General features: G+C 44.1%; 1 protein-coding gene across 1 annotated transcript in view; it reads right to left on the reverse strand.

The window, feature by feature from the left end:
* Positions 1-495: 495 nt before the first annotated feature.
* LOC311132368 (TBC1 domain family member 20) overlaps positions 496-26,768 on the reverse strand; it is a 40,878-nt gene continuing 14,605 nt past the window's right edge. The window contains exons 6-8 of the mRNA XM_084165623.1: positions 21,448-21,589; positions 19,936-20,120; positions 496-5,666 (exon numbers count right to left, since the gene is read on the reverse strand). Coding sequence (XP_084021749.1) covers positions 5,390-5,666; positions 19,936-20,120; positions 21,448-21,589 — 604 coding nt within the window. The 3' untranslated portion in view covers positions 496-5,389. The remainder of the gene's footprint in view (positions 5,667-19,935; positions 20,121-21,447; positions 21,590-26,768) is intronic.

The raw sequence follows: 26,768 nt of genomic DNA on the forward strand, positions 1-26,768 counted from the left end.
GTAAGAATGGCCCATGAATTCTGTAGCCATACATTTCAAAAGTGCTGAACAAATAGTTATATTGACTACGTCCGTCCTAGCTCGCTCATTAATGTCTTAATGGAAATTATGGATTGCCGCTCGTCGTCCCCTTATGCCATAGTTTGTACATCTCAACTGTCGGTAGAAACCACATATGTTTAAGCAATCAGCCATATCAGCTATGTTTTTTTTAAAGTCAGTAAATTAGGCTGAATTAACTGTTTCACTGCCAGACAAGGCTCCGCTGATAGCCAGGTGTAGCAGTGGTGTTGGGACTGCTGTTGGGAGAGCTTTATAGTGCAATTAATGTATTGTTTAGTGTTGTGTAGTGGCTTGGCTGGCATGCATTAAAAAAAAGATTTACATGCTAAAATCGCCACTGAACACGTGTTCCTTTTGAAAGGGCAGTGTGGAGTGCAATAGAGATTGACACACCCTAAGACAATGAAAACAGATTGTCATGTAACTATAATGTTCTTTTTTTCATGTCTTTATTGATGTGCTTTTCCTTACCAAAAGACAAATTGTTCTCTAACCAAGAACATCATAACAGAATACCAGACCTGAATGAAAGATGCAAATAGAGACATTGATGTCTCCTCATTATCAATATTGACATGGTCATAACACAACAGCATGTGCAAAGATTCTGTGATATGTAGAAATACTTTCAAATGCATCGTACTGTACCGTTAATGTAAACCATTTCACGTGTGCACTGTGCATCAAATTCACAAACAAGAAAATAAAACATTGGGGTATTCAATTTCAACATAACCGTTTTTTTGTGGAAGCACATACAGCGTAGCAAAACAGTCGTCACATGAATGGACTGGAAACGTTCTTATTGCCAAACAATAAAAAGCCTTGCACCTGTCGAATGGTGGCGCGACTTGAACACTCGCCTCTGTGGGTGCGTCCCAAATGGCACCATATTCCCTATATAGTGCACTACTGGTATTGTGCAGTATAAAAGGAATAGGGTGCCATTTGGGACACAGCCTGTACCATGGCTAGTGTCAGTGCCGGACACCCATTAAAAGTTAGCTTTCTCTGGGAAGTATAGGCTAGTGTACCATGTTTGGGAAGGTTCTTCAGACAATTGCCCATAGTCTCTGCCGTAAACATTTGGGCAGTGGAAAACTCCAGGGTCAAGACAGACAGGGCAGATCAAAAGGCCAGTAGTCATGCTAACCTGTTCCAACTGGACAGGATTTAGAAGAGCGGGTGTCAACAAGACCCCAGTTAGACTGGGGGGGAGAGCGAGAGAGAGAGACTGAGCCAATAAACTAACTGTCTAGTGTCTCCCATCAAACTAGATCCTCTGCCAACAACACTCCAAAAGGCCAGTAGCTCAGTAACCGGGATCTGAATATGTTTTAATCAATAGTGTTGGGTCTCTGAGTATGTTTTAAATCAACAATGTTGTGTTGGGCCTCTGTCTGTTCCAAGTTCATTTTGCAATATTCATAATGTTATTTTCCTCGCAAAGTTGATGTGTAATGCATGCAAAACACATCTTAAAATATAGCACCAAAATAAATTAACAAATCAATGAATAATCATGACAAATTACTGACAATCATATCAAAACTATTAATGAACAGCTTCATAAACACAACCTATGACAAATTAAAAGATGTGTCATACATTTCAAACATATACAATTTGGTGAAATTTGAGTAATTCTGAAATCAGACCAGTGGTTTCTTGTCGTTTCTCATCTTTTAAAGGCCCAGTGCAGTCAAACTTTCCTGTGTTTTATATACACTGGCCAGTTTATTAGGTACACCACCCCATTCACAAAAATGGTTTGAACGCTAGAATGGGCAAAATGAGTGACCTAACCGACTTTGAGCATGGTATGATCGTCGGTGCCAGGCGCGGCGGTTCCAGTATCTCAAAAACTGCCGGCCTCCTGGGCTTTTAAGGCACGACAGTGTCTAGGGTTTACCGAGAATGGTGCGACATTGTCAGCGACAGTCCTGTGGACGAAAACAGCTTGTTGCTGAGAGGTCGAAGGAGAACGGCAAGAATCATGCAAGCTAACAAGCGGGCCACAAACCGGCAAATAACGGTTAACAGTGGTGTGGAGAACAGCATCTCGGAATGCACAACTTGTCGGCCCGTGTCACGGATGGGCTATTGCAGCAGATGACCACACCGGATTCCACTCCTATCAGCTAAAAACAACAAGAAGCGGCTCCAGTGGGCACGCATTCACCAACACTGGACAATTGAGGAGTGGAAAACCATTGCCTGGTTCGACAAATCCCGGTTTATTTTGCGCCATGCTGATGGCAGAGTCAGGATTTGGCGTAAGCAGCATGAATCCATTGCCCCATCCTGCCTGGTGTCAACGGTACAGTCTGGTGGCGGTGGTGTAATGATATGGGGAATGTTTTCCTGACACATGTTAGGCCCCTTGATACCAATTGAGCAATGTTTCCATGCCCTGAAGAATTCAGGCTGTTCTGGAGGCAAAGGCGTGTCCGACCCCGTACTAGATGGGTGTACCTAATAAACTGATCACTATGAGATTTGAATAATGCTGTGTTATTGTTAAAATTATGATAATGCCCTTTTAGTCTAAGAGCGGTTTGAAAAGACCGCCTGGAATTTCAGCTTGTTTTGGTGGGATGGAGTTTTGGCCTTCAATGGTGACATCACCATGCGGTAAATTATACTGAACAAAAATATAAATGCAACAATTTCAAATATTTACTGAGTATCAGTTCATATAAGGAAAGCAGTCAATTGAAATCAATGCAGTAAGCCCAAATCTATGGATTTCACATGACTGGGAATACAGATATGCATCTGTTGGTCACAGATACCTTAGAAAAAAGGTAGGGGCGTGGATCAGAAAACCAGTCAGTATCTGGTGTGACCACCATTTGCCTCATGCAGCGCAAAACACATCTCCTTCGCATAGAGTTGATCAGGCTGTTGATTGTGGCCTGTGGAATGTTGTCCCATTCCTCTTCAATGGTTGTGCGAAGTTGCTGGACATTGGCGGGAACTGGAACACGCTGTCGTATACGTCGATCCAGAGCATCCCAAACATGCTCAGTGGATGGCATGTCTGAGTATGCAGGCCATGTATTATCATGCTGAAACATGAGGTGATGGCGGCGGATGAATGGCACGACAATGGGCCTCAGGATCTTGTCACGGTATCCCTGTGCATTCAAATTGCCATCGATAAAATGCAATTGTGTTCGTTGTCCATAGCTTATGCCTACCCATACAATAACCCCACCGCCACCATGGGGCACTCTGTTTATAACGTTGACATCAGCAAACCGCTCACCCACACAACGCCGGTTGTGAGGCCGGTTGGATGTACTGCCAAATTCTCTAAAATGATGTTGGAGGCGGCTTATGGTAGAGAAATGAACATTCAATGCTCTGGCAACAGCTCTGGTGACATTCCTGCAGTCAGCATGCCAATTGAACGCTTCCTCAAAACCTGAGACATGGAACATTTCTGGGATCTTTTATTTTAGCTCATGAGGAATGGGACCAACACTTTACATGTTGCGTTTATATTTTTGTTCAGTCTAGTTAATAGATCAAGAAAGAGAGTTCCAAACCTCTCGGCCAATAACAACTACTTTTCTGTTTTCCCATCCCCACTCAGACCACTCCCACAGTCCTAGCAAAATTCTTGCTTGAGAAATTGCCTTTTACTAAGAAACTATTTTTTGTTTACTATTTTAATTGAAAACAATCACAGTATGGTACTTATTGTTACCCAGAAATGTTTATATTTAGTTAAAACGGCTGCATTGGGCCTTTTAAGATCTTGCTTTGTCAGCTTCATTAGTTAAATGTATTCCGGTGAATGATTGGGCTAAACCCTTGCAAATAGCCAGAGGCTCAAATTAAACTCACATGAAATAAAAATATGGCCTGTGCCTTTCTGACTTTCTGGCTTGGCTAGTAGCATCTAACTAGGCTGCATGGAACATAGACATATGTTTTACAGAACCAAACCAAACCAACCATGTTGTCCTTCCTGGCAGTGATTCATGTAGTATTGATCAAATTAACTTAGAGCATAGCAACAGCTGCCCATTGGTTGCTATATCCATCACCTCCAAGGCACCGAGATCATCAAATGCTAATTAAAACAACACCACCCCTCCAATACAGGGGGTGCACACATACAGCATGCATTGTAACATTATGATCATCAAGTATCCTCAGTGTTTTATAGGGTCTCCTTCCATAATGAATACACAACAGTGTGATGACATAGAACCAATAGAACGCAAGACGTCCGAACTCGTTTGTCTTTGGACAGATACACACTCTCTCAGAGTCTTGTTCTTGTAAAAACATTTAATAAAACATACTTTAAAAAGCCGCAGGGCTATCCAGTTAGTACAGCTAACTGAATAAGTCTTTGGCTAGTGACAGCGGTAGTCTAGAGGGTTGTTGGAGGCATAAGTGTGGACATTTTGATTGCATCCCAAATGGCACCCTATTCCCTATATAGCACACTACACCCTATGGGCCCTGTATTAAAAGTAGTGCACTACAAAAGGGAATAGGGAGCCATTTGGGACAGCAGCCTTCCTTTCATGCTGATGTAAATGGTAACTGTCTCCTAGTGGTGTGCAGGTGAATATTTTACATGTACTCTATAAATCCTCCATCGACATCAACTGGAGGGAAGCCGGTTACTTTAAAGTGCCAGTTTAAAGCAGAAATTGGGTTCTCTCTCTCTCTCTCTCTCTCCCCATAGTCGACCTCTCTGAATAAAAACCACCTGATTGAGTGAGTGTTTCCACCCCCTAATGAACCGCTCCTTCACTCCCAACCCAAGGCAATCAGCAGAAAAAAAGAAGGGTGGGGGAATACGTATTTTTCATCATTTGTGCGCCTGCTGCTGTGAATTAGCTACCGGCGCGTTTTTCTCCCCAGACATGCTTGCTGACGGCACACAGGCCAGCACTCGAAAATGCTTATCATTACAAAAACTAATCTACTACCTTTCATTAACCAATATTAGCACAAGTAAAATCCATAAATAAAAACACTACTGAATAAATAAAGGCTTTTTCCTCCCCTTTCTTTTCATGGAACTGAGTTTGGCACACAAGGTCCTCTGGGGTGCTCCACCTCTCCTAGGCTGAGGGTTGACATATGTGTGAGTGGCTCAACCCATTTGGCACTAGCTCCTGTCTCCCTCCTCTCTTCCTCCCTACTGCCCTAGCATCTCATTCCTCCTACTCCTCAACTGGGGGAGTGCTCCTCTCCCCCACCTCCCTTCCATCTCCCTCCCCCCTGTTCCTTAACAGAGGTAGACCCGTTTCTCTCCTTACCCCCTGCTCCTTAACAGCGGGCTGCAGTAAGTCCATCAGTAGAGCTGCATAAAGAAGTCAGGAGCCCAGTCCAGGGCGGTCTGCGCCACAGCCAGAGCGGCCGCCCCCAGGGTGGCTGAGATGCCCCACACGGCCATCTTGACAAGCTGGTTGGCAGCCTGGTTGGGCTGCGTGTCCTTGGGCATGGCCAGTTGGGAGTCTAGGCCCCCTCGGCCTCGGGCTGGGCCCCGGAGGAGCTGCCGACGGAGGACCGAGTCGGGCCGCTGCTGCTGAGTGGTCATCTGGAAGGCCTTGAAACAGTTGATGGTGATGCTGGAGAGAGACAGAAGGAAATATTGTTTTGTCTGATAAAGTGTAAGAGAAACATTCGTTTCTCATAACAGTTATTCATCGCTGCCGAGTTGGTTATGGCTCACAAGAATACTGAAACAGGCGGTAGACAAATAAATAGGGTCGGCACTTCACAATATGAGTTGTCCTACTACAGGATATTGCCTATTGTTTACCACTGTCAATGGGGGAGGAGGACTAGTGGCCTTGCAGCAAAATACAGTGAATGACAGAGTGAAGAAATGTCAATAAGAAAGACAGAAGGGAGAGAGACGGGTGACAAAAGAAAAAGAAGAAATGCTCCATATGGGAGGGAGGGAGCAGTGCCCTATGGCCTCAACAAAGACACTGAGAGAAGCCACTTTTAATTTGGCTACGGCTTTCTCTCAATTACAATAGCAACACAACAGCAGAAGCACCAGCCAGCGCTGATGGGCAAGACAACGGCAACAAGGCTGATTTTTTTTCTTCTTCTCCTCAACAGTTTGGAGAAAAACATCATTAAAAAATCGTAAGATATTCACTTCCATTTCATTATCGTCCCTCTGGAAGTAATAGTAAACATTGCGCTGCAACACAAAATGCAAATGCCTTTTCTCTCCGATTATGAACCTTGTAAAAATAAAAACGGGACGGTTTATGACAGAAAAATGCCTCTGGGAAAATGGTACCCCAAATGAGCGTGCGTTGAGGGGTTCAATATCTTTAAAGTCTTTCGTTCGACTTTTTGATTCTCCATCCCTCCCATCTCTCTCTCTCTCATTAGAATCATCTGCTAATGAGCCCAGGCTGAAAATAGCTGACAGGTAACGGCAGACAATTAACTTTTTATCTTTCACTTTAAACAGCTTAACACCCCAGAGTGCCCAGCTCCTCTGATGAACCTCCATCTATAGTGTACAGTACATACAGTAGTGGCTGACTTCTATCACTCACTCACTCCTCTCCTTCCTTCCTCTCTCTGACAGCATCCCAAACGGCACCCTATTCCCTTTCTAGTGCACTACTTTTGACCAGAGCTACCTTGTCAAAAGTAGTGCACTAAGTTCATATTTGTAACGTGATCCTGCGTTGTGTATTGTATGATGTGAAATAAAAAATAAAATGTTGATCACAAAAAAAAAGTTGTGCACTAAATAGGGAATAGGGTGTTATTTGGAACATAGCTCCGTGTGACAGTACGGAGGCTGGCTTAGCCTATGTCCTCTCCTCTCGTTTCTCCTCCTGATGAAAGGGTCTAGGACCTCGTCAATGACAGTGACACTCAGTCTTTGAATACAGCTGACAGGATAGTGAGATGATGACCGTGATCAAAGCAGCTCATTCTAAACCTTCATAGAATTTGAGAAATATTTTGCGAGGTACAGGTGGCTTTGCTGGCTTCTTCCCTTTGAAATTAAATAATATGTGGTCATTACAGGGATTTCAAAAACAATAAAAAAGATCCTATGGGCATTGTGACCCTTCCATCCCCTGCCTGCCTGCCTGCCTGCCGGTCATTCACCGTATGTGACCTTGGCCTAACCTGTCCTGTAGTCAGTGGTGCTGTGCCACAGTAGTTGTGTAGTCATGTTTTAATTTGCATTAGTAAACCATGGATGCGTCCCAAATGGCACCCTATTCCCTAGTCCAAAGTAAAGTAAGGACACAACAGCGGTCAGACGGGTGATTCAGCATGCAGTTATCCTCGTGACCCAGAAGAAGCAGAGGATGTTCAGTGTGGTTGAGTCATCATCACCGACCTGGCCTGTTTGTCATGTCACCACCGGGAGCTGCTCTCTCAGCCGTGCAGCGTGACGCAACACTACACCCCTGCCCTCTCTCTCTCTCTCCCTGTACAGTATCTCACTCTTTCCTTCTCTCCCTTTCTCGTCAGACACACACCACAACTCAGTCAATATGCTGCAGCTAGATCTAAAATACACTATCAGTTAGTCAGACTCGTCGTCACACTTTCACTTGCATGTCATGCATCGCCCTACTACTGGGCAAGAGGGAGATGAGGTCACCTGTTACTCTATATTGGGTCAAAGTCAAACCAACACAGACATGACCTTCATGTACGGAGCTAATGCCATGTCTCGTATACAAGAGTCCCACAGCCACCCTAGCTCTCCTGGGTCGTATTCATTAGGCACCAAATGGAAGAAAACGGACTGAAACAGGGAGGATTCTACCTGGAGTGTCAAATAAGAAATGCTCATTTTCCGTTTTCTGCTGAAAAACGTTCTGTGTGCACTAATGAATACAAACCTGTCCTGGGTGTCACCAACTCTCGCTCTACCCGAAGTCACCTGTTGTGAAATCAGCCCAGGCCAACCATGACTGACTGACTTTCTGACTGACTGACTCACTCAGCACTTCCTACAATTGGAAGGAAGCAGCAACTAGCCAGAGAGCATGACACTATCTGTGTACCTCCAGGCAGACATTTGTATCCAGCTGTCACTCAAGGCCCCTTGTCAGCAATGTCATTTTTTCCGGGAGAGGAATGACTGCAGCACGGGGTGGAAGGATACGGACAGAGGGATGACTGCAGCGCCAGTGGAAGGATACACATGCAATATACAAAATAAAAAAACATATTAAGAAAATCAGACACATTTATCAGCATAGAGGTCTCCAATCATTAGTCTGAACTGGCCAAGGGGGACCAGAACATCTACACTGAACAAAAATATAAAAGCAAAATGTAAAGTGTTGGTCCCATGTTTCATGAGCTGAAATAAAAGATCCCAGAAATGTTCCATACGCACAAAAAGCTTATTTCTCTCAAATCTTTGCCACATTTTTTATATCCCTGTTAGTGAGCATTTCTCCTTTGCCAAGATAATCCATCCACCTGACAGGTGTGGCATATCAAGAAGTTGATTAAACAGCATGATCATTACACAGGTGCACCTTCTGCTGGGGACAATGAAAAGGCCACTCTAAAATGTGCAGTTTTGTCACAACACAATGCCACAGATGTCTCAAGTTTTGAGGGAGTGTGCAATTGGCATGCTGACTGAAGGGATGTCCACCAGAGCTGTTGCCAGAGAATGTAATGTTAATTTCTCTACCATAAGCCTCCAACATCATTTTAGAGAAGTTGGCAGTACATCCAACCGGACTCACAACCGCAGACCACGTGTATGGCGTCGTGTGGGCGAGTGGTTTGCTGTTGTGAACAGAGTGTACCATGGTGGCGGTGGAGTTATGGTATGGGCAGGCATAAGCTACGGACAACGAACACAATTGCATTTTATCGATGGCAATTTCAATGCACAGAGATTCCGTGACGAGATCCTGAGGCCCAAATTCGTGCCATTCATCACCTACTGTTTCAGCATGATAATGCACGGCCCAATGTCACCAGGATCTGTACAAAATTCCTGGAAGCTGAAAATGTCCCAGTTCTTCCATGGCCTGCATACTCACCAGACATGACACCCATTGAGCATGTTTGGGATACTCTGGGTTGACGTGTGCGACAGCGTGTTCCAGTTCCTCCCAATATCCAGCAACTTCGCACAGCCATTGAAGAGGAGTGGGACAACATTCTACAGGCCACAATCAACAGCCTGATCAACTCTATGCAAAGGAGATGTGTCACGCTGCATGAGGCAAATGGTGGTCACACCAGATACTGGCTGGTTTTCTGATCCACGCCCCTACTTTCTTAAAGGTATCTGTGACCAACAGATGCATATCTGTATTCCCAGTCATGTGAAATCCATAGATTAGGTCCTAATGAATTTATTTTAATTGACAGCTTTCCTTATATGAACTGTAACTCAGTAAAATCTTTGAAATTGTTGCATGTTGCCTTTTTTTGTGTTCAGTATAATTTCAGAGAGCTCTGTAAGTTGTTCCACATAAAGGGTGCAAAAAAACTAAAAGCAGCTTTACCCAACTCTGTGGAGACTGAAGGGGCCTCCATTGTTATCCAAGCCTGAGACCGGGTTTGGTAATTTGTACGTCAACATTTTATTAATGATGATAGATACATAGGAAGTGTTTTGTAGATAAACACAAGAAAATGCTGCCGTCTTACATACAAAAGAGGCCCAACCCACTTTTTGATACAAGACACAATGGTGAGTTCTATAACCATCACCAGTAATAAACCTAAGGACACAATGGAAAACAGCATCTAGTGGTTTAAGTGTAGATGCTGCTGCATGCATATACAGTGAGGGAAAAAAGTATTTGATCCCCTGCTGATTTTGTACGTTTGCCCACTGACAAAGTCATGATCAGTCTATAATTTTAATGGTAGGTTTATTTGAACAGTGAGAGACAGAATAACAACAAAAACATCCTGAAAAAAACGCATGTCAAAAATGTTATAAATTGATTAGCATTTTAATGAGGGAAATAAGTACACTGCTCAAAAAAATAAAGGGAACACTAAAATAACACATCCTAGATCTGAATGAATGAAATAATCTTATTAAATACTTTTTTCTTTACATAGTTTAATGTGCTGACAACAAAATCACACAAAAATGATCAATGGAAATCAAATTTAGGTCTGGATTTGGAGTCACCCTCAAAATTAAAGTGGAAAACCACACTACAGGCTGATCCAACTTTGATGTAATGTCCTAAAACAAGTCAAAATGAGGCTCAGTAGTGTGTGTGGCCTCCACGTGCCTGTATGACCTCCCTACAACGCCTGGGCATGCTCCTGATGAGGTGGCGGATGGTCTCCTGAGGGATCTCCTCCCAGACCTGGACTAAAGCATCTGCCAACTCCTGGACAGTCTGTGGTGCAACGTGGCGTTGGTGGATGGAGCGAGACATGATGTCCCAGATGTGCTCAATTGGATTCAGGTCTAGGGAACGGGCGGGCCAGTCCATAGCATCAATGCCTTCCTCTTGCAGGAACTGCTGACACACTCCAGCCACATGAGGTCTAGCATTGTCTTGCATTAGGAGGAACCCAGGGCCAACCGCACCAGCATATGGTCTCACAAGGGGTCTGAGGATCTCATCTCGGTACCTAATGGCAGTCAGGCTACCTCTGGTGAGCACATGGAGGGCTGTGCGGCCCCCCAAAGAAATGCCACCCCACACCATGACTGACCCACCGCCAAACCGGTCATGCTGGAGGATGTTGCAGGCAGCAGAACGTTCTCCACGGCGTCTCCAGACTCTGTCACGTCTGTCACATGTGCTCAGTGTGAACCTGCTTTCATCTGTGAAGAGCACAGGGCGCCAGTGGCGAATTTGCCAATCTTGGTGTTCTCTGGCAAATGCCAAACGTCCTGCACGGTGTTGGGCTGTAAGCACAACAACCACCTGTGGACGTCGGGCCCTCATACCACCCTCATGGAGTCTGTTTCTGACCGTTTGAGCAGACACATGCACATTTGTGGCCTGCTGGAGGTCATTTTGCAGGGCTCTGGCAGTGCTCCTCCTGCTCCTCCTTGCACAAAGGCGGAGGTAGCAGTCCTGCTGCTGGGTTGTTGCCCTCCTACGGCCTCCACGTCTCCTGATGTACTGGCCTGTCTCCTGGTAGCGCCTCCATGCTCTGGACACTACGCTGACAGACACAGCAAACCTTCTTGCCACAGCTCGCATTGATGTGCCATCCTGGATGAGCTGCACTACCTGAGCCACTTGTGTGGGTTGTAGACTCCGTCTCATGCTACCACTAGAGTGAAAGCACCGCCAGCATTCAAAAGTGACCAAAACATCAGCCAGGAAGCATAGGAACTGAGAAGTGGTCTGTGGTCACCACCTGCAAAACCAGTCCTTTATTGGGGGTGTCTTGCTAATTGCCTATAATTTCCACCTGTTGTCTATTCCATTTGCACAACAGCATGTGAAATGTATTGTCAATCAGTGTTGCTTCCTAAGTGGACAGTTTGATTTCACAGAAGTGTGATTGACTTGGAGTTACATTGTGTTGTTTAAGTGTTCCCTTTATTTTTTTTAGCAGTGTATTTGACCCCTCTGCAAAACATGACTTAGTACTTGGTGGCAAAACTCTTGTTGGCAATCACAGAGGTCAGACGTTTCTTGTAGTTGGCCACCAGGTTTGCACACATCTCAGGAGAGATTTTGTCCCACTCCTCTTTGCAGATCTTCTCCAAGTCATTAAGGTTTCGAGGTTGACGTTTGGCAACTCAAACCTTCAGCTCCCTCCACAGATTTTCTATGGGATTAAGGTCTGGAGACTGGCTAGGCCACTCCAGGACCTTAATGTGCTTCTTCTTGAGCCACTCCTTTGTTGCCTTGGCCGTGTGTTTTGGGCCATTGTCATACTGGAATACCCATCCACAACCCATTTTCAATGCCCTGGCTGAGGGAAGGATGTTCTCACCCAAGATTTGACGGTACATGGCCCCGTCCATCGTCCCTTTGATGCAGTGAAGTTGTCCTGTGCCCTTAGCAGAAAAACACCCCCAAAGCATAATGTTTCCACCTCCATGTTTGACGGTGGGGATGGTGTTATTGTGGTCATAGGCAGCATTCCTCCTCCTCCAAACACGGCGAGTTGATGCCAAAGAGCTCGATTTTGGTCTCATCTGACCACAACACTTTCACCCAGTTCTCCTTTGAATCATTCAGATGTTCATTGGCAAACTTCAGATAGGCCTGTATATGTGCTTTCTTGAGCAGGGGGACCTTGCGGGCGCTGCAGGATTTCAGTCCTTCACGGCGTAGTGTATTACCAATTGTTTTCTTGGTGACTATGGTCCCAGCTGCCTTGAGATCATTGACAAGATCCTCCCGTGTAGTTCTGGGCTGATTCCTCATCGTTCTCATGATCATTGCAACTCCACGAGGTGAGATCTTGCATGGAGCCCCAGGCCGAGGGAGATTGACAGTTATTTTGTGTTTCTTCCATTTGCGAATAATCGCACCAACTGTTGTTACCTTCTCACCAAGCTGCTTGGCGATGGTCTTGTAGCCCATTCCAGCCTTGTGTAGGTCTACAATCTTGTCCCTGACATCCTTGGAGAGCTCTTTGGTCTTGGCCATGGTGGAGAGTTTGGAATCTGATTGATTGATTGCTTTTTAACAAACTGAGATTAGGAGCACTCCCTTTAAGAGTGTGCTCCTAATCTCAGCTCGTTACCTGTATAAAAGACACCTGGGAGCCAGAAATCTTTCTGATTGAGAGGGGGTCAAATACTTATTTCCCTCATTAAAATGCAAATCAATTTATAACATGCGTTTTTCTGGATTTTGTTGTTGTTATTCTGTCTCTCACTGTTCAAATAAACCTACCATTAAAATTATAGACTGATAATTACTTTGTCAGTGGGCAAATGTACAAAATCAGCAGGGGATCAAATACTTTTTTCCCTCACTGTAGATAATATCCCCATAATCTAAAATAGACATAAAATTGGCCTGGACAATTTCCTTCCTATTCACAAAAATCAGACATGCTTTGTTTGTGTAAAAGAACCAACCTTGAACTTCAACTTCTTCACCAGCTCAGTGACATGGTTTTATAAATGACCGTTTGTCATCAAGCCAGAACCAAGATATTTGTAGAATGGAACTCAATCTGTGTACCATTGAAACTAGTCATTACAAATTCATTTAAATCTGGGTTATGGGACCTAGAAAAAAGCATGCGTTTTGTTTGCATTTAGCAGTAACTTTAAATCCAGTAGTGACCTCTGCAGTGTTTGAAAATCAGACTTCAAATGTGAAAAGGCTTGGCTAACTGATGGAGCAATGGAATACAACACAGTATCATCTGCATACAAATGAATATTATAATTGTTTTACAGCATAACCAATGTTATCTTGATAGATTGTAAAAAGTAGTGGGCCGAGTGACGAACCTTGGGGCACCCCTTTATGTACCTCAAGGAACTCAGATTTGATCCCATCTACCTTGATGACCTGAGTTCTGTCATTGAGATAATTATGAAACCATCAGCAAGCATCAGTACCCAACCCTTTCGAGGACAGCTTATTCAAAAGAATAACATGGTCTTGGTCTACAGTATCAAAAGCCTTTGACAAGTCTACAAACATGGCATCACAATTATTTATATAATCCAAGGCATTTGCAATATAATTTAAAAACAAGCATGGTAGCCATAGTGGTGCTATGTTTAGGTCTTAATCTGGATTGAATAACATAAAGAATACAATTTACAGATAGAAAATAACGTAGCTGTTTGTTGACCAATGATTCTAGTATTTTCGCAAGGGAGCCTGGAAATGGGTCGATTGTTATCGAGATCACTACTATCCCCTCCCTTATGGAGTGGTAGCACAAAATATGCTTTCCACACTTTTGGAATATTTCCTGATACTAAAGTTAAAACATTTGTGTTACTGAGACAGCAATGAGGGGTGCAGCATACTTAAGCAAAGACGGGTCCAAATTGTCAGCCCTTAATGACTTCTCGGTGTCAATAGCTAACAAGTGGCGCAGTGGTCTAAGGCACTGCATCGCAGTGCTAACTGTGCTACTAGAGATCCTGGTTCGAATCCAGGCTCTGTCGCAGCCGGCCGCGACCGGGAGACTCATGGGCGGCGCACAATTGGCCCAGCGTCGTCCAGGGTAGGGGAGGGAATGGCCGGCAGGGATGTAGCTCAGTTGATAGAGCATGGCGTTTGCAACGCCAGGGTTGTGGGTTCGTTTCCCATGGGGGGCCAGTATAAAAATAAAAAAAATGTATTCACTAACTGTAAGTCGCTCTGGATAAGAGCGTCTGCTAAATGACTAAAATGTAAATGTAAACAAGGCAGCAAGAACTTACGTTTTTGTGAGTTGCCAAAAAGAAAAACCCTAACTACCATTTCCCAAGTCAGGTTGACTGATCATCCATTGAGGCAACTGGAGGCTGTATGTGGGAAGAACAGTCAACTGACTGGCCCAGACCAGTATGACCAGCATTTCTTTCAAATAGGAAACCAGCTGAGATAAAATGCTGATTAAAATAATCACAAATCTGAAAGTTTTCAGCAATGATGCAGGAGTCTAAAACTACTTGTTTAGGCAGGGAAGTAGAGGAATTACCCCCACTTCAGTGAATTAACGATTTTCCAGAATTTAGAGGGATCACTAACAGTCTGTCATAGCGCTAAGGAAGTAGTTTGATTTGGCCTGTTTAGCCGAGGCAGTGCACAGATTTCTCAATTACCTAAATAGCTGCCAATCAGCTAACGAGACAGTTTGTCTAGCCTTGGCCCAGGCTTGATTTCTTATCAAGAGGTCTTTCAGGAGACTGAAAAGACTTGGCATGGGTCCTCAGATCCTCAAAAAATTCTACAGCTGCACCATCGAGAGCATCCTGACTGGTTGCATCACCGCCTGGTATGGCAACTGCCCGGCCTCCGACCGCAAGGCACTACAGAGGGTAGTGCGTACGGCCCAGTACATCACTGGGGCCAAACTTCCTGCCATCCAGGACCTCTATACCAGGCGGTGTCAGAGGAAGGCCCTCAAAATTGTCAAAGACTCAGCCACCCTAGTCATAGACTGTTCTCTCTGCTACCGCACGGCAAGCGGTACCGGAGCGCCAAGTCTAGGTCCAAAAGGCTTTTCAACAGCTTCTACCACCAAGCCATAAGACTCCTGAACAGCTAATCATGGCTACCCGGACTATTTGCACTATCCCCCCCACCCCATCTTTTTACGCTGCTGCTACTCTGTTAATTATTAATGCATAGTCACTTTAACTCTACCCACATGTACATATTACCTCAACTAGCCGGTGCCCCCGCACATGGACTCTGCACCGGTACCCCACTGTACAATGGGGAAAAAAAGTATTTAGTCAGCCACCAATTGTGCAAGTTCTCCCACTTAAAAAGATGAGAGAGGCCTGTAATTTTCATCATAGGTACACGTCAACTATGACAGACAAATTGAGATTTTCTTTCTCCAGAAAATCACATTGTAGGATTTTTAATGAATTTATTTGCAAATTATGGTGGAAAATAAGTATTTGGTCACCTACAAACAAGCAAGATTTCTGGCTCTCACAGACCTGTAACTTCTTCTTTAAGAGGCTCCTCTGTCCTCCACTCGTTACCTGTATTAATGGCACCTGTTTGAACTTGTTATCAGTATAAAAGACACCTGTCCACAACCTCAAACTGTCACACTCCAAACTCCACTATGGCCAAGACCAAAGAGCTGTCAAAGGACACCAGAAACAAAATTGTAGACCTGCACCAGGCTGGGAAGACTGAATCTGCAATAGGTAAGCAGCTTGGTTTGAAGAAATCAACTGTGGGAGCAATTATTAGGAAATGGAAGACATACAAGACCACTGATAATCTCCCTCGATCTGGGGCTCCACGCAAGATCTCACCCCGTGGGGTCAAAATGATCACAAGAACGGTGAGCAAAAATCCCAGAACCACACGGGGGGACCTAGTGAATGACCTGCAGAGAGCTGGGACCAAAGTAACAAAGCCTACCATCAGTAACACACTACGCCGCCAGGGACTCAAATCCTGCAGTGCCAGACGTGTCCCCCTGCTTAAGCCAGTACATGTCCAGGCCCGTCTGAAGTTTGCTAGAGTGCATTTGGATGATCCAGAAGAGGTTTGGGAGAATGTCATATGGTCAGATGAAACCAAAATATAACTTTTTTGTAAAAACTCAACTCGTCGTGTTTGGGGGACAAAGAATGCTGAGTTGCATCCCAAGAACACCATACCTACTGTGAAGCATGGGGGTGGAAACATCATGCTTTGGGGCTGTTTTTCTGCAAAGGGACCAGGACGACTGATCCGTGTAAAGGAAAGAATGAATGGGGCCATGTATCGTGAGATTTTGAGTGAAAACCTCCTTCCATCAGCAAGGGCATTGAAGATGAAACGTGGCTGGGTCTTTCAGCATGACAATGATCCCAAACACACCGCCCGGGCAACGAAGGAGTGGCTTCGTAAGAAGCATTTCAAGGTCCTGGAGTGGCCTAGCCAGTCTCCAGATCTCAACCCCATAGAAAATCTTTGGAGGGAGTTGAAAGTCCGTGTTGCCCAGCGACAGCCCCAAAACATCACTGCTCTAGAGGAGATCTGCATGGAGGAATGGGCCAAAATACCAGCAACAGTGTGTGAAAACCTTGTGAAGACTTACAGAAAACGTTTGACCTGTGTCATTGCCAACAAAGTATTGAGAAACTTTTGTTATTGACCAAATACTTATTTTCCACCATAATTTGCAAATAAATTCATTAAAAATCCTACAATGTGATTTTCAGGATTTTTTTTCTCATTTTGTCTGTCATAGTTGACGTGTACCTATGATGAAAATTACAGGCCTCTCTCATCTTTTTAAGTGGGAGAACTTGCACAATTGGTGGCTGACTAAATACTTTTTTCCCCCACTTTTTTCCCCCATAGCCTCCCTACTTTTATTTTATTTTACGTCTTCTCTTTTTTTCTCAACACTTTTTTGTTGTTGTTTTATTTTACATTTTTATGAAAAAATAAATGCATTGTTGGTTAAGACCTGTAAGTAAGCATTTCACAGTAATGTATTCGGCGCATGTGGCAAATAAAATGTGATTTGATTTGAGTACAGGAGAGTACCATGGATTAGTTCGGTTTTTGACTCTGAGTCGCTTGAAAGGGGCATGTTTATCTGCTAGAGAGGTAAAAATGGATGAGAAAAATTCAACCTTCAAGAGGTTAACACACTGACTTGTTCACCAACATCCATTGCCTTTGCGTATGAAGCCCCTGTTTTTAGGCTGAGTATGAGAGAGGAAGGAAAAATGAGTGCAGAGGCATTTGTTCGTTTCTCGTCTGAGGGAGCACTTTCAGAGGTGATTGTGCACAAGGTCTAACTGGCTAATCCGTTTCCAAAGCCTCTGTGCTTCCCAGCATGCTCGCTGTCTCTGCACAGAAACCGCCACTGAGCCAGCCCCCACTCCAACCCCCCACCGCCTGGCCCACAGCTCAAAGATGTGCCTGAGGTGATATCACAGTCCTGCTGGGCCAGCCACCTCACACACCAAACCCAACTAGCCAGCCAACCAACCGCTGCTGGAGGAGCTGATGCACTGGGTGGGTTACAGGTGGCGGCTTCTGCAGTACGGAAGTGGAATATTCTGTTTTTAGGGGGTTTCACTCTGTTGATTAGATTTGATTGTGATACATCACAATGTTTCTTAATCCTAAAAAAATCACTGAAAAGGCCTGAAAAGAAGCTGATATTAAAAAGAAAACCTGTAAGAGATCCAACAAGTATTTTAAATCTCCTCCAAAGCACAAAGGCCTACAACTATGAGCAGATTGGGGGAAAAGAGCCTGCAGCACGGGGGGGTGTATCCATTGTGAAGAACATTTGGGGGTCACCCTCACCGCCATTCCCCTGCCTCTTGAGGGAAACCACTACATTGCTAAATTTTCCCCATTGCAGCCCACTCTAAGGTCAGTCAGACAAATAGAGCCAGAAGCCAGGGGTTGGAGTGCGGTGAGGGCTGCTCATCTCATCTCTGTCTTGAGAACAATACAGGAGGCTATGTACCCCCCCCCCCCTTTCCTCGGAGGCCACAGATGCTTAAAAGGGGGAGGATGGGGGGGGGGGTCTGCATGCTAAATCAGACAGCCCATTAATTACCTAGGGACGAGGCTTATTTATTAGGTAGCACAAGGGGCCTCCAATGCCGTGGTGTGACGAGTGTGACATTCAAAAGAGGAGAAGACACCCCAAACTCAGAGCCACCGACTACTAACAACCCCATCTCTCTAGACAACCTTTTCTGACAAGAGACAGGCAATTGCAGGTAGCGAGAGAATCAGAAAAGCTGTCAGATCTAAAATGAACCAGATTTCTGTCCAATTTAGATGACATTTCTCCTTAGGAAGGAGACATGAATAGAGGGAGAACAACATTGCTCTTGTGGGCAAGGTAAAGGTACTCATAACCTTCCACTGGTGTTGATAGCATCATAAAGGTGAGCCTAGCAGCCTACCTGTAAAAAAAAAAGTATATTCAAAAAACGCCAGAATCTGCAGGCTCAATCTCGCAGACTGACAGATAGCGTTTACATACAAAGGGCTGGGATGCAGACAGGCAGGACTGAACGTCAGCCACATCACAATAGACACTAAGGAGGAAGAGGATCAGCTCCAGCAGCAGGGAGTCACTGTGGTGTGGGCTGGGGGACTTGCTGCTCAACAGCCCCACCTGCTGGACATGTGGAAAAACAAATCCCAGAGGACCACAAGAGTGCTTTACATTTACATTTACATTTACGTCATTTAGCAGACGCTCTTATCCAGAGCGACTTACAGTTTGTGAGTGCATACATTATTTTTACATACTGGCCCCCCTTGGGAATCAAACCCACAACCCTGGCATTGCAAACACCATGCTCTACCAACTGAGCTACATCCCTTTACGCTGCTCTACTCTGCTCTGCTCTGCTCTGCTCTGCTCTGCTCTGCTCTGAACAAAGTTGGATCTACTGCTAATACTACAGAGAGGACTATCTCTCCTCACATTCCCTGTTTCAGGCCAGTTCAGACTAGAAGCTGATTGTTGGATATTTGAATAAAATGTATGTTGTAGTTTCCTGGAGGGGTATTCAAATCTTACCCTACAAGGTCCGGAGTACTGCTGGTTTTCTGTTCTACCTGATAATTAATTGCACCCAACTGCCCTGGTGTCCCAGGTCTAAATTAGTCCCTGATTACATGCTAACACACGCACTCTACACGCACACATTTTAATATTGTTATTTTGCATTATTGTTGATTTTGTATTGTAAATATGTTATGGTAGAGTAGTGTGTAATAAGGTGTTGTGTTATGTATTGTTTTATTGTATGTAAATTGTGGTTAGACCCCAGGAAGAGTAGCTGCTGCCTTGGCAGCCGCTAATGGGGATCCGTAATAAATACAAATACAAAATTAGAGGGGAACTATGAAAAAAGCAGTGGAACTGGTTTCGAGATCCAGAGTTGAGTTTGAGGGGTCTAGAGGATCCATGGCCAGGCCTGCATAGTAAAAGACCCATCCTTTGCAGAAGACAGAACCCCCTGCTGTGGCTACACTGAAGATAATGTTACACTGTCTACAAGCCCAATCTCACTGTGCTACATTCTCTTCCATGTAATATCTCCTCCTCCTGTATTATGTGACTGGCATGGTCCACATATCCTCATGTTCTGATGTAACAGCAGACTCTGTTCTTTAGCTCACAAGTCCTCCTGGCAACAGTAGTCACAACACTGGATTTAGTTGAAGCACAGTAACCCCCCCCCCCCCCCCCTATAAGGTAAAGGGTATGGTAAGTTATACAGGGAGACCCTGACCCTCTCACCTCTTGCGGGACTGCAGAGCAGCTCGCTTGGCCAGCAGGGAGGGAGGGTAGAGGGTGAAGAGGCAGTGGGCCTGGGTGATGAGCTCCTCGTAGGGCAGGTCCTGGGGGATCTGGGACAGGAGGTGGTGCACCATGGCCATGTCACACTCGGTTTGCTTCACCTCCTTCTCCCTGTGCAGGACGATCTATAAACGAGACAGAATATTAGCAGGTTATTATATTAGCTTTGTCCCATTCAACCATTCAGTAGAGTAGTTACAGTTCGTCTAGCTACACTCTTTTGCTAACTGTTGAAGATATGCCTCAACATCCTTAATTAAGACATTTTAAATCGACATACATAGTAGACCAACCTACCAATTATATATTTGTTTAAATACACTTGTCTTTTCCTACCAGCACTGACTTTGAAGATAAGTACTTTATTGAGGGAAAATGTACTTGCTACGACTGTGATATCTGGTTGTCTCAAGATGAGTGCACTAATTGTAGTCGCTCTGTATAAGAGAGTCTGCTAAATGACTAAAATGTAAATCTACCATCTACCTCAGCAGACTCATACCCCAGACTCTTTTCTGTTCCAGGAGATGCGCGGTGAGTAACGGTTCAGGGTTGTGGCCCAGTGAGTAACGATTCAGGGTTTTGGCCCGGTGAGTAGCGGTATTGGGTTTTGGCTCGGCGCAGACTGAAAGGGTTAAGCCTCCCTGTGTCTAGTAACATAAGAGGCAGGATGAACTACATTTCCTGACTGCCTTGTTATCCCGACTTCAAAAGGCCTCAGCCCCCTTTGGTTTGTGTGCAGCTCCAGTATCTAGCAGGGGATAGGCTTATGGAAGGAGAAGAAAGGGGCCATTTAAAGCAATCTAGCACAAACACAGCCAGTCCTCCACACCAAACCTCTGGTGAGTTCATTAGAGTTGTTTAATTAACTGGTCTAGCTACAACAAAGTGCCCTGGATTCCTGTGTGTGTGTGTGTGTGTGTGTGTGTGTGTGTGTGTGTGTGTGTGTGTGTCGTGCATGTAAGAAAAGAGAAATCCTTGCCTATTTTTTTTTCTTCCCGTTGCCAAGTAGTCACAAAACAACTCAATTTACAAAGGGCCGAGCGAGAAACATACGTTTGAAGTTTGGCGAGATATCGTTTCCCCAATACCATCTAATAAGCGCTTAGTTGAATGTGCAGACTAATGAGTGTTTTCTTGTTCATTAGCAACTACTGTACAACAAATAAGAATGCATCTCTGAATTCCCTTCAGATTGTAAAATGCCCAAATTACTGTCGCTCACTTATAAAACAATACACACTGCCCCCATAAAATAATTATGTCCAGCAGACAACTTGGAAGCAGATGGCGAGATGCACTGAAAAAAATGATTTTAGGTACAGAGTAAGGCACAAGACATTTCCATTCCTTACAAAATGGACAATAACCTAGCTATTCTATTCTAGTATTTTATTCTATATTACTCTATTCTATAAACAGAGAGGTCACAGTTTAAATATTGGTTCTTACCACGGCAGCGAAGTAGATGGCCATGAGTGGGTGTGAAGCCAGGAAGAAGTCATAGAGCCTGAGGACGTGACGGAACTCAGACAGGACGTGGCCGTACCATGTGATGAGCCAGCTCAGAGCAAAGATGGTTCCCACCTCGGCCCTGCAACACATATGAACAAGTTAGTCAGTTATTATTATTGTATGTGTTTGTTTATAGGATAGGACAGAGGTAGAGATAGAGGAGAGAGTGTGCTGAAATAACAGTGGGCCGTATTCAAACCCATACTGCAGCAATATATGAGATCTGGAGGAAGCGGCTTAGACCTCTTGACCACCCTATGCCATTATGAACAAGTTAAGTCAAATTTGATTTAAAGTGCTTCGTCACAGAGTCTCCATACACTTTACAGAGGGAATAAACAGCAGCAACAACATTGTTTAACCCCTCATTATCAAGAGCAACAGCTCATTTTTACACTGGCTAATTAAAATACACCAGTTGATATCCCACTAGTTGATGTACAGTAAACCAAATCTCCTTATTCTGCGATGATTACCTCAGGACAGCCCACCACTTAACCTGCATTAGCCTGCAAAGTGGGCAATGCAAGTCTGAGAGAAATGTGTGAATATATCAAGGGCTACGAGTACGTCCCATACGGCTCTCGTTAAAAGTAGTGCACTATATAGGGAATAGGGTGCCATTTGGGACACAGCCAAGTTATGCTTATGCCAGTTCCTGTGAGTAAGGACGGACACACACTGATGATGAAATTATAGAATACCGAGAACCCAGTTCTAAAGGCAAGGCATTAGCCATGGTTCACTACAGAACCCCTTTGGACTGCAGCGCTTAATGCAGCTCTATTTTAGAAGCCGAAAATGTGTTATTATTATTATTATTATTATTATTATTACATCCATAGGCAACTCTATAGCTAACTGAACATTTAGGACGGCAACCACAACAGCAACAGTCATTGTGTTGTCAAATGACTTGCCGTTGTAAAATTTCAATTAAAAAATTAAGTAGGGCCTATTTGTAAAAAAACGAGGCTATTTAACCATTCTAGCGTCCAATACTTTCATGAACATTTCCTCAGCAGTCTTGAGGTAGCCTAAAAGCAGTGGCCGCAGCAGCAGCAGGGCCAGACAGTGCAACATCATTCAACCTGTGAGCTTCCATCTCCTTGGCTCTGTCTCAAATAGTACCCTATGCTCTATATAGTGCACTACTTCCAAGATGCACCCCTATTCAATATTTATCACTAGCCCTCGTATTCTCTACATTTTAGATGGTGCCACTATCAAGAATAACTTTTTCTATCAAGGACTGGGGAGGCACTGCACGCAACAGAGAAAGAAAGAGAGAGATGGAGAGAGTGTGAGAGAGAGAGGGAGAGACTCAAGACTAGAGACAGAGAGAAAGAGAAGGAAATAGACAAGCAATCAAGACTAGAGGTTTACAGTGAGGGAAAAAAGTATTTGATCCCCTGCTGATTTTGTACGTTTGCCCACTGACAAAGACATGATCAGTCTATAATTTTAATGGTAGGTTTATTTGAACAGTGAGAGACAGAATAACAACAAAACAATTCAGAAAAACGCATGTCAAAAATGTTATAAATTGATTTGCATTTTAATGAGGGAAATAAGTATTTGACCCCTCTGCAAAACATGACTTAGTACTTGGTGGCAAAACCCTTGTTGGCAATCACAGAGGTCAGACATTTCTTGTAGTTGGCCACCAGGTTTGCACACATCTCAGGAGGGATTTTGTTCCACTCCTCTTTGCAGATCTTCTCCAAGTCATTAAGGTTTCCAGGCTAACGCTTGGCAACTCAAACCTTCAGCTCCCTCCACAGATTTTCTATGGGATTAAGGTCTGGAGACTGGCTAGGCCACTCCAGGACCTTAATGTGCTTCTTCTTGAGCCACTCCTTTGTTGCCTTGGCCATGTGTTTTGGGTCATTGTCATGCTGGAATACCCATCCACGACCCATTTTCAATGCCCTGGCTGAGGGAAGGAGGTTCTCACCCAAGATTTGACGGTACATGGCCCCGTCCATCGTCCCTTTGATGCGGTGAAGTTGTCCTGTCCCCTTAGCAGAAAAACACCCCCAAAGCATTATGTTTCCACCTCCATGTTTGACGGTGGGGATGGTGTTCTTGGGGTCATAGGCAGCATTCCTCCTCCTCCAAACACGGCGAGTTGAGTTGATGCCAAAGAGCTCGATTTTGGTCTCATCTGATCTCAACACTTTCACCCAGTTCTCCTCTGAATCATTCAGATGTTCATTGGCAAACTTCAGACGGCCCTGTATATGTGCTTTCTTGAGCAGGGGGACCTTGCGGGCGCTGCAGGATTTCAGTCCTTCACGGCGTAGTGTGTTACCAATTGTTTTCTTGGTGACTATGGTCCCAGCTGCCTTGAGATCATTGACTAGATCCTCCCGTGTAGTTCTGGGCTGATTCCTCACCGTTCTCATGATCATTGCAACTCCACGAGGTGAGATCTTGCATGGAGCCCCATGCCGAGGGAGATTGACAGGTCTTTTGTGTTTCTTCCATTTGCAAATAATCGCACCAACTGTTGCCACCTTCTCACCAAGCTGCTTGGCGATGGTCTGTGGCCCATTCCAGCCTTGTGTAGGTCTACAATCTTGTCCCTGACATCCTTGGAGAGCTCTTTGGTCTTGGCCATGGTGGAGAGTTTGGAATCTGATTGATTGATTGCTTCTGTGGACAGGTGTCTTTTATTCAGGTAACAAACTGAGATTAGGAGCACTCCCTTTAAGAGTGTGCTCCTAATCTCAGCTCGTTACCTGTATAAAAGACACCTAGGAGCCAGAAATCTTTCTGATTGAGAGGGGGTCAAATACTTATTTCCCTCATTAAAATGCAAATCAATTTATAACATTTTTGACATGCGTTTTTCTGGATTATTTTGTTGTTATTCTGTCTCTCACTGTTCAAATAAACCTACCATTAAAATTATAGACTGATCATTTCTTTGTCAGTGGGCAAACGTACAAAATAAGCAGGGGATCAAATACTTTTTTCCCTCACTGTATGTGCTACAGCTTACCCCATAACATTCCAACACAACACACACCCAGAACACAGTGTAAATACGACTAGGAGAATATCTAATACCATGGTAGTGTGTTTTAGTACACCACACACAATGCTGGGGTTTTAGAGGGATATAGTCACACAACTTTGACGAACAGTAAAATAAAACACTGCTTCAGCTCGAGTCAAAATATTGTTTGTCTGCTGCGTTCCATTTCTCCTCGGAGATGGATGAAAAACATGTCTAGCGTGTAAAAAGAAAGTCCTCAACCATGCTAATAGTGACTTGTCAGTGCAGCAATCATATTGATGTGGAGAAAACCTTAAGATGGTTGACAATCAAGAGCCAATGTGACATTGAAAAAAAACAGAGAACACAGTGACAGCACAGTGGAAGGCTGTGGAATCCTTTGACTGCCTGACAGTTAGCTGTGGAGACAGGAAACCAGGGCCCGCTCTTAACTCAGTCTTCTCAATTAAATCTCACCGCAAACATTCTTGTCAGACCATCAATTATACAAATGCATCAGGAGCCCAAAATATATCTATGATAAATAAGAAATCCACAGTCTTCCATCCTTTCTCCATCTCCCTCAGATCTGTAGTCTCATACTACACACTAGTCCAGCTGGCTCAGGGGTACAGTAGCCTAGCTAAGGCAAGGCAGGTGGAGAGAGATAGAAGCAATCGATCGGATGGATTTTTACTCCATATCTCTTAGTTTGACTCAATCCTGGCTGCAACAACCTCCTTTTCCAAGAAGAACATGCACACCCTTACTGCCCCCTTCAGGAGAGAAGAGTGGGAAGCAGGGGACTATATTAATAAAGTGTCTCAGAGTAAGTGCTGATCTAGGATCAGTTTTGTCTTTTGGATCATCATGAACAAGATTACATGGACAGGGGGGACCTGATCCCAGATCAGCACTCCTACTTTGACAGCCTTCATGAATATGGACGCCGATCATTAGTCACAACTGCAAATATACAGTGAGCTACAAAAGTATTGGGAGAGTGACAAATGTTTTGCTGTTTTGGCTCTGTACTCTTTGGATTTGAAATGATACAATGACTATGAGGTTAAAGTGCAGACTGTCAGCTTTAATTTGAGGGTATTTTCAACACCTCTTCATTAATGTGGATGCTACCATGATTACGGATAGTCCTGAATGAATCACGAATAATGATGAGTGAGAAAGTTACAGAGGCATAAATATCATAACCCACAACAAATGCTAACCTCCCCTTTAATTGTAATGGTGAGAGGTTAGCATGTATTGGGGGTATGATATTTGTGCGTCTAACTTTCTCACTCATCATTATTCACAATTCATTTAGGACGATCCGTAATCACGGAAGCATCCACATGAATGTAGAACTGTTTTGAAACATATTATATTCTTATTTACAATAAAAGTGACTCCAAAATGACAAAATACATTATTTACCATACATTTCTATTGGGCACAAAATAATCTGAAACAACCAAAACAAACAGCAAATGCATCCAACAAGTTTATAGTCACAAGCTTGATGTAATCATTGTGTGCTAGGAATATGGGACCAAATGCTAAACTTTTGATTCACATAAAGTGCATTCGGAAAGTATTCAGACCCCTTCACTTTTTCCACATTGTTACGTTACAGCCTTATTCTAAAATGGATACAAGTATTTTTTTCCCCTCATCAATCTACACACAATACCCCATAATGACAAAGCGAAAACAGGATTTCACCAATTTTAGCTAATTTATTAAAAACAGAAATACCTTATTTACATAAGTATTCAGATCCTTTGCTATGAGACTTGGAATTTAGCTCATGTGCATCCTGTTTCCATTGATCATCCTTGAGATGTTTCTACAACTTGATTGGAGTCCACCTGTGGTAAATTAATTTGATTGGACATGATTTGGAAAGGCACACACCTGTCTATATAAGGTTTCACAGTTGACAGTGCATGTCAGAGCAAAAACCAAGCCATGAGGTCGAAGGAATTGTCCGTAGAGCTCCGAGACAGGATTGTGTCGAGGCACAGATCTGGGAAAGGGTACCAAAAAATGTCTGCAGCATTGAATGTCCCCAAGAACACAGTGGCCTCCATCATTCATAAATGGAAGAAGTTTGGAACCACCAAGACTCTTCCTAAAGCTGGCCGACAGGCCAAACTGAGCAATCGGGGGAGAAAGGCCTTGGTCCTTTTTGCAAAGAAAATGTAAAACGTGTTTTTGCTTTGTCATTATGGGGTATTGTGTGTAGATTGAT

Source organism: Coregonus lavaretus, assembly GCF_964263955.1.
Source record: "Coregonus lavaretus genome assembly, chromosome: 7".
NCBI classification, from domain to species: Eukaryota; Metazoa; Chordata; class Actinopteri; order Salmoniformes; family Salmonidae; genus Coregonus; species Coregonus lavaretus.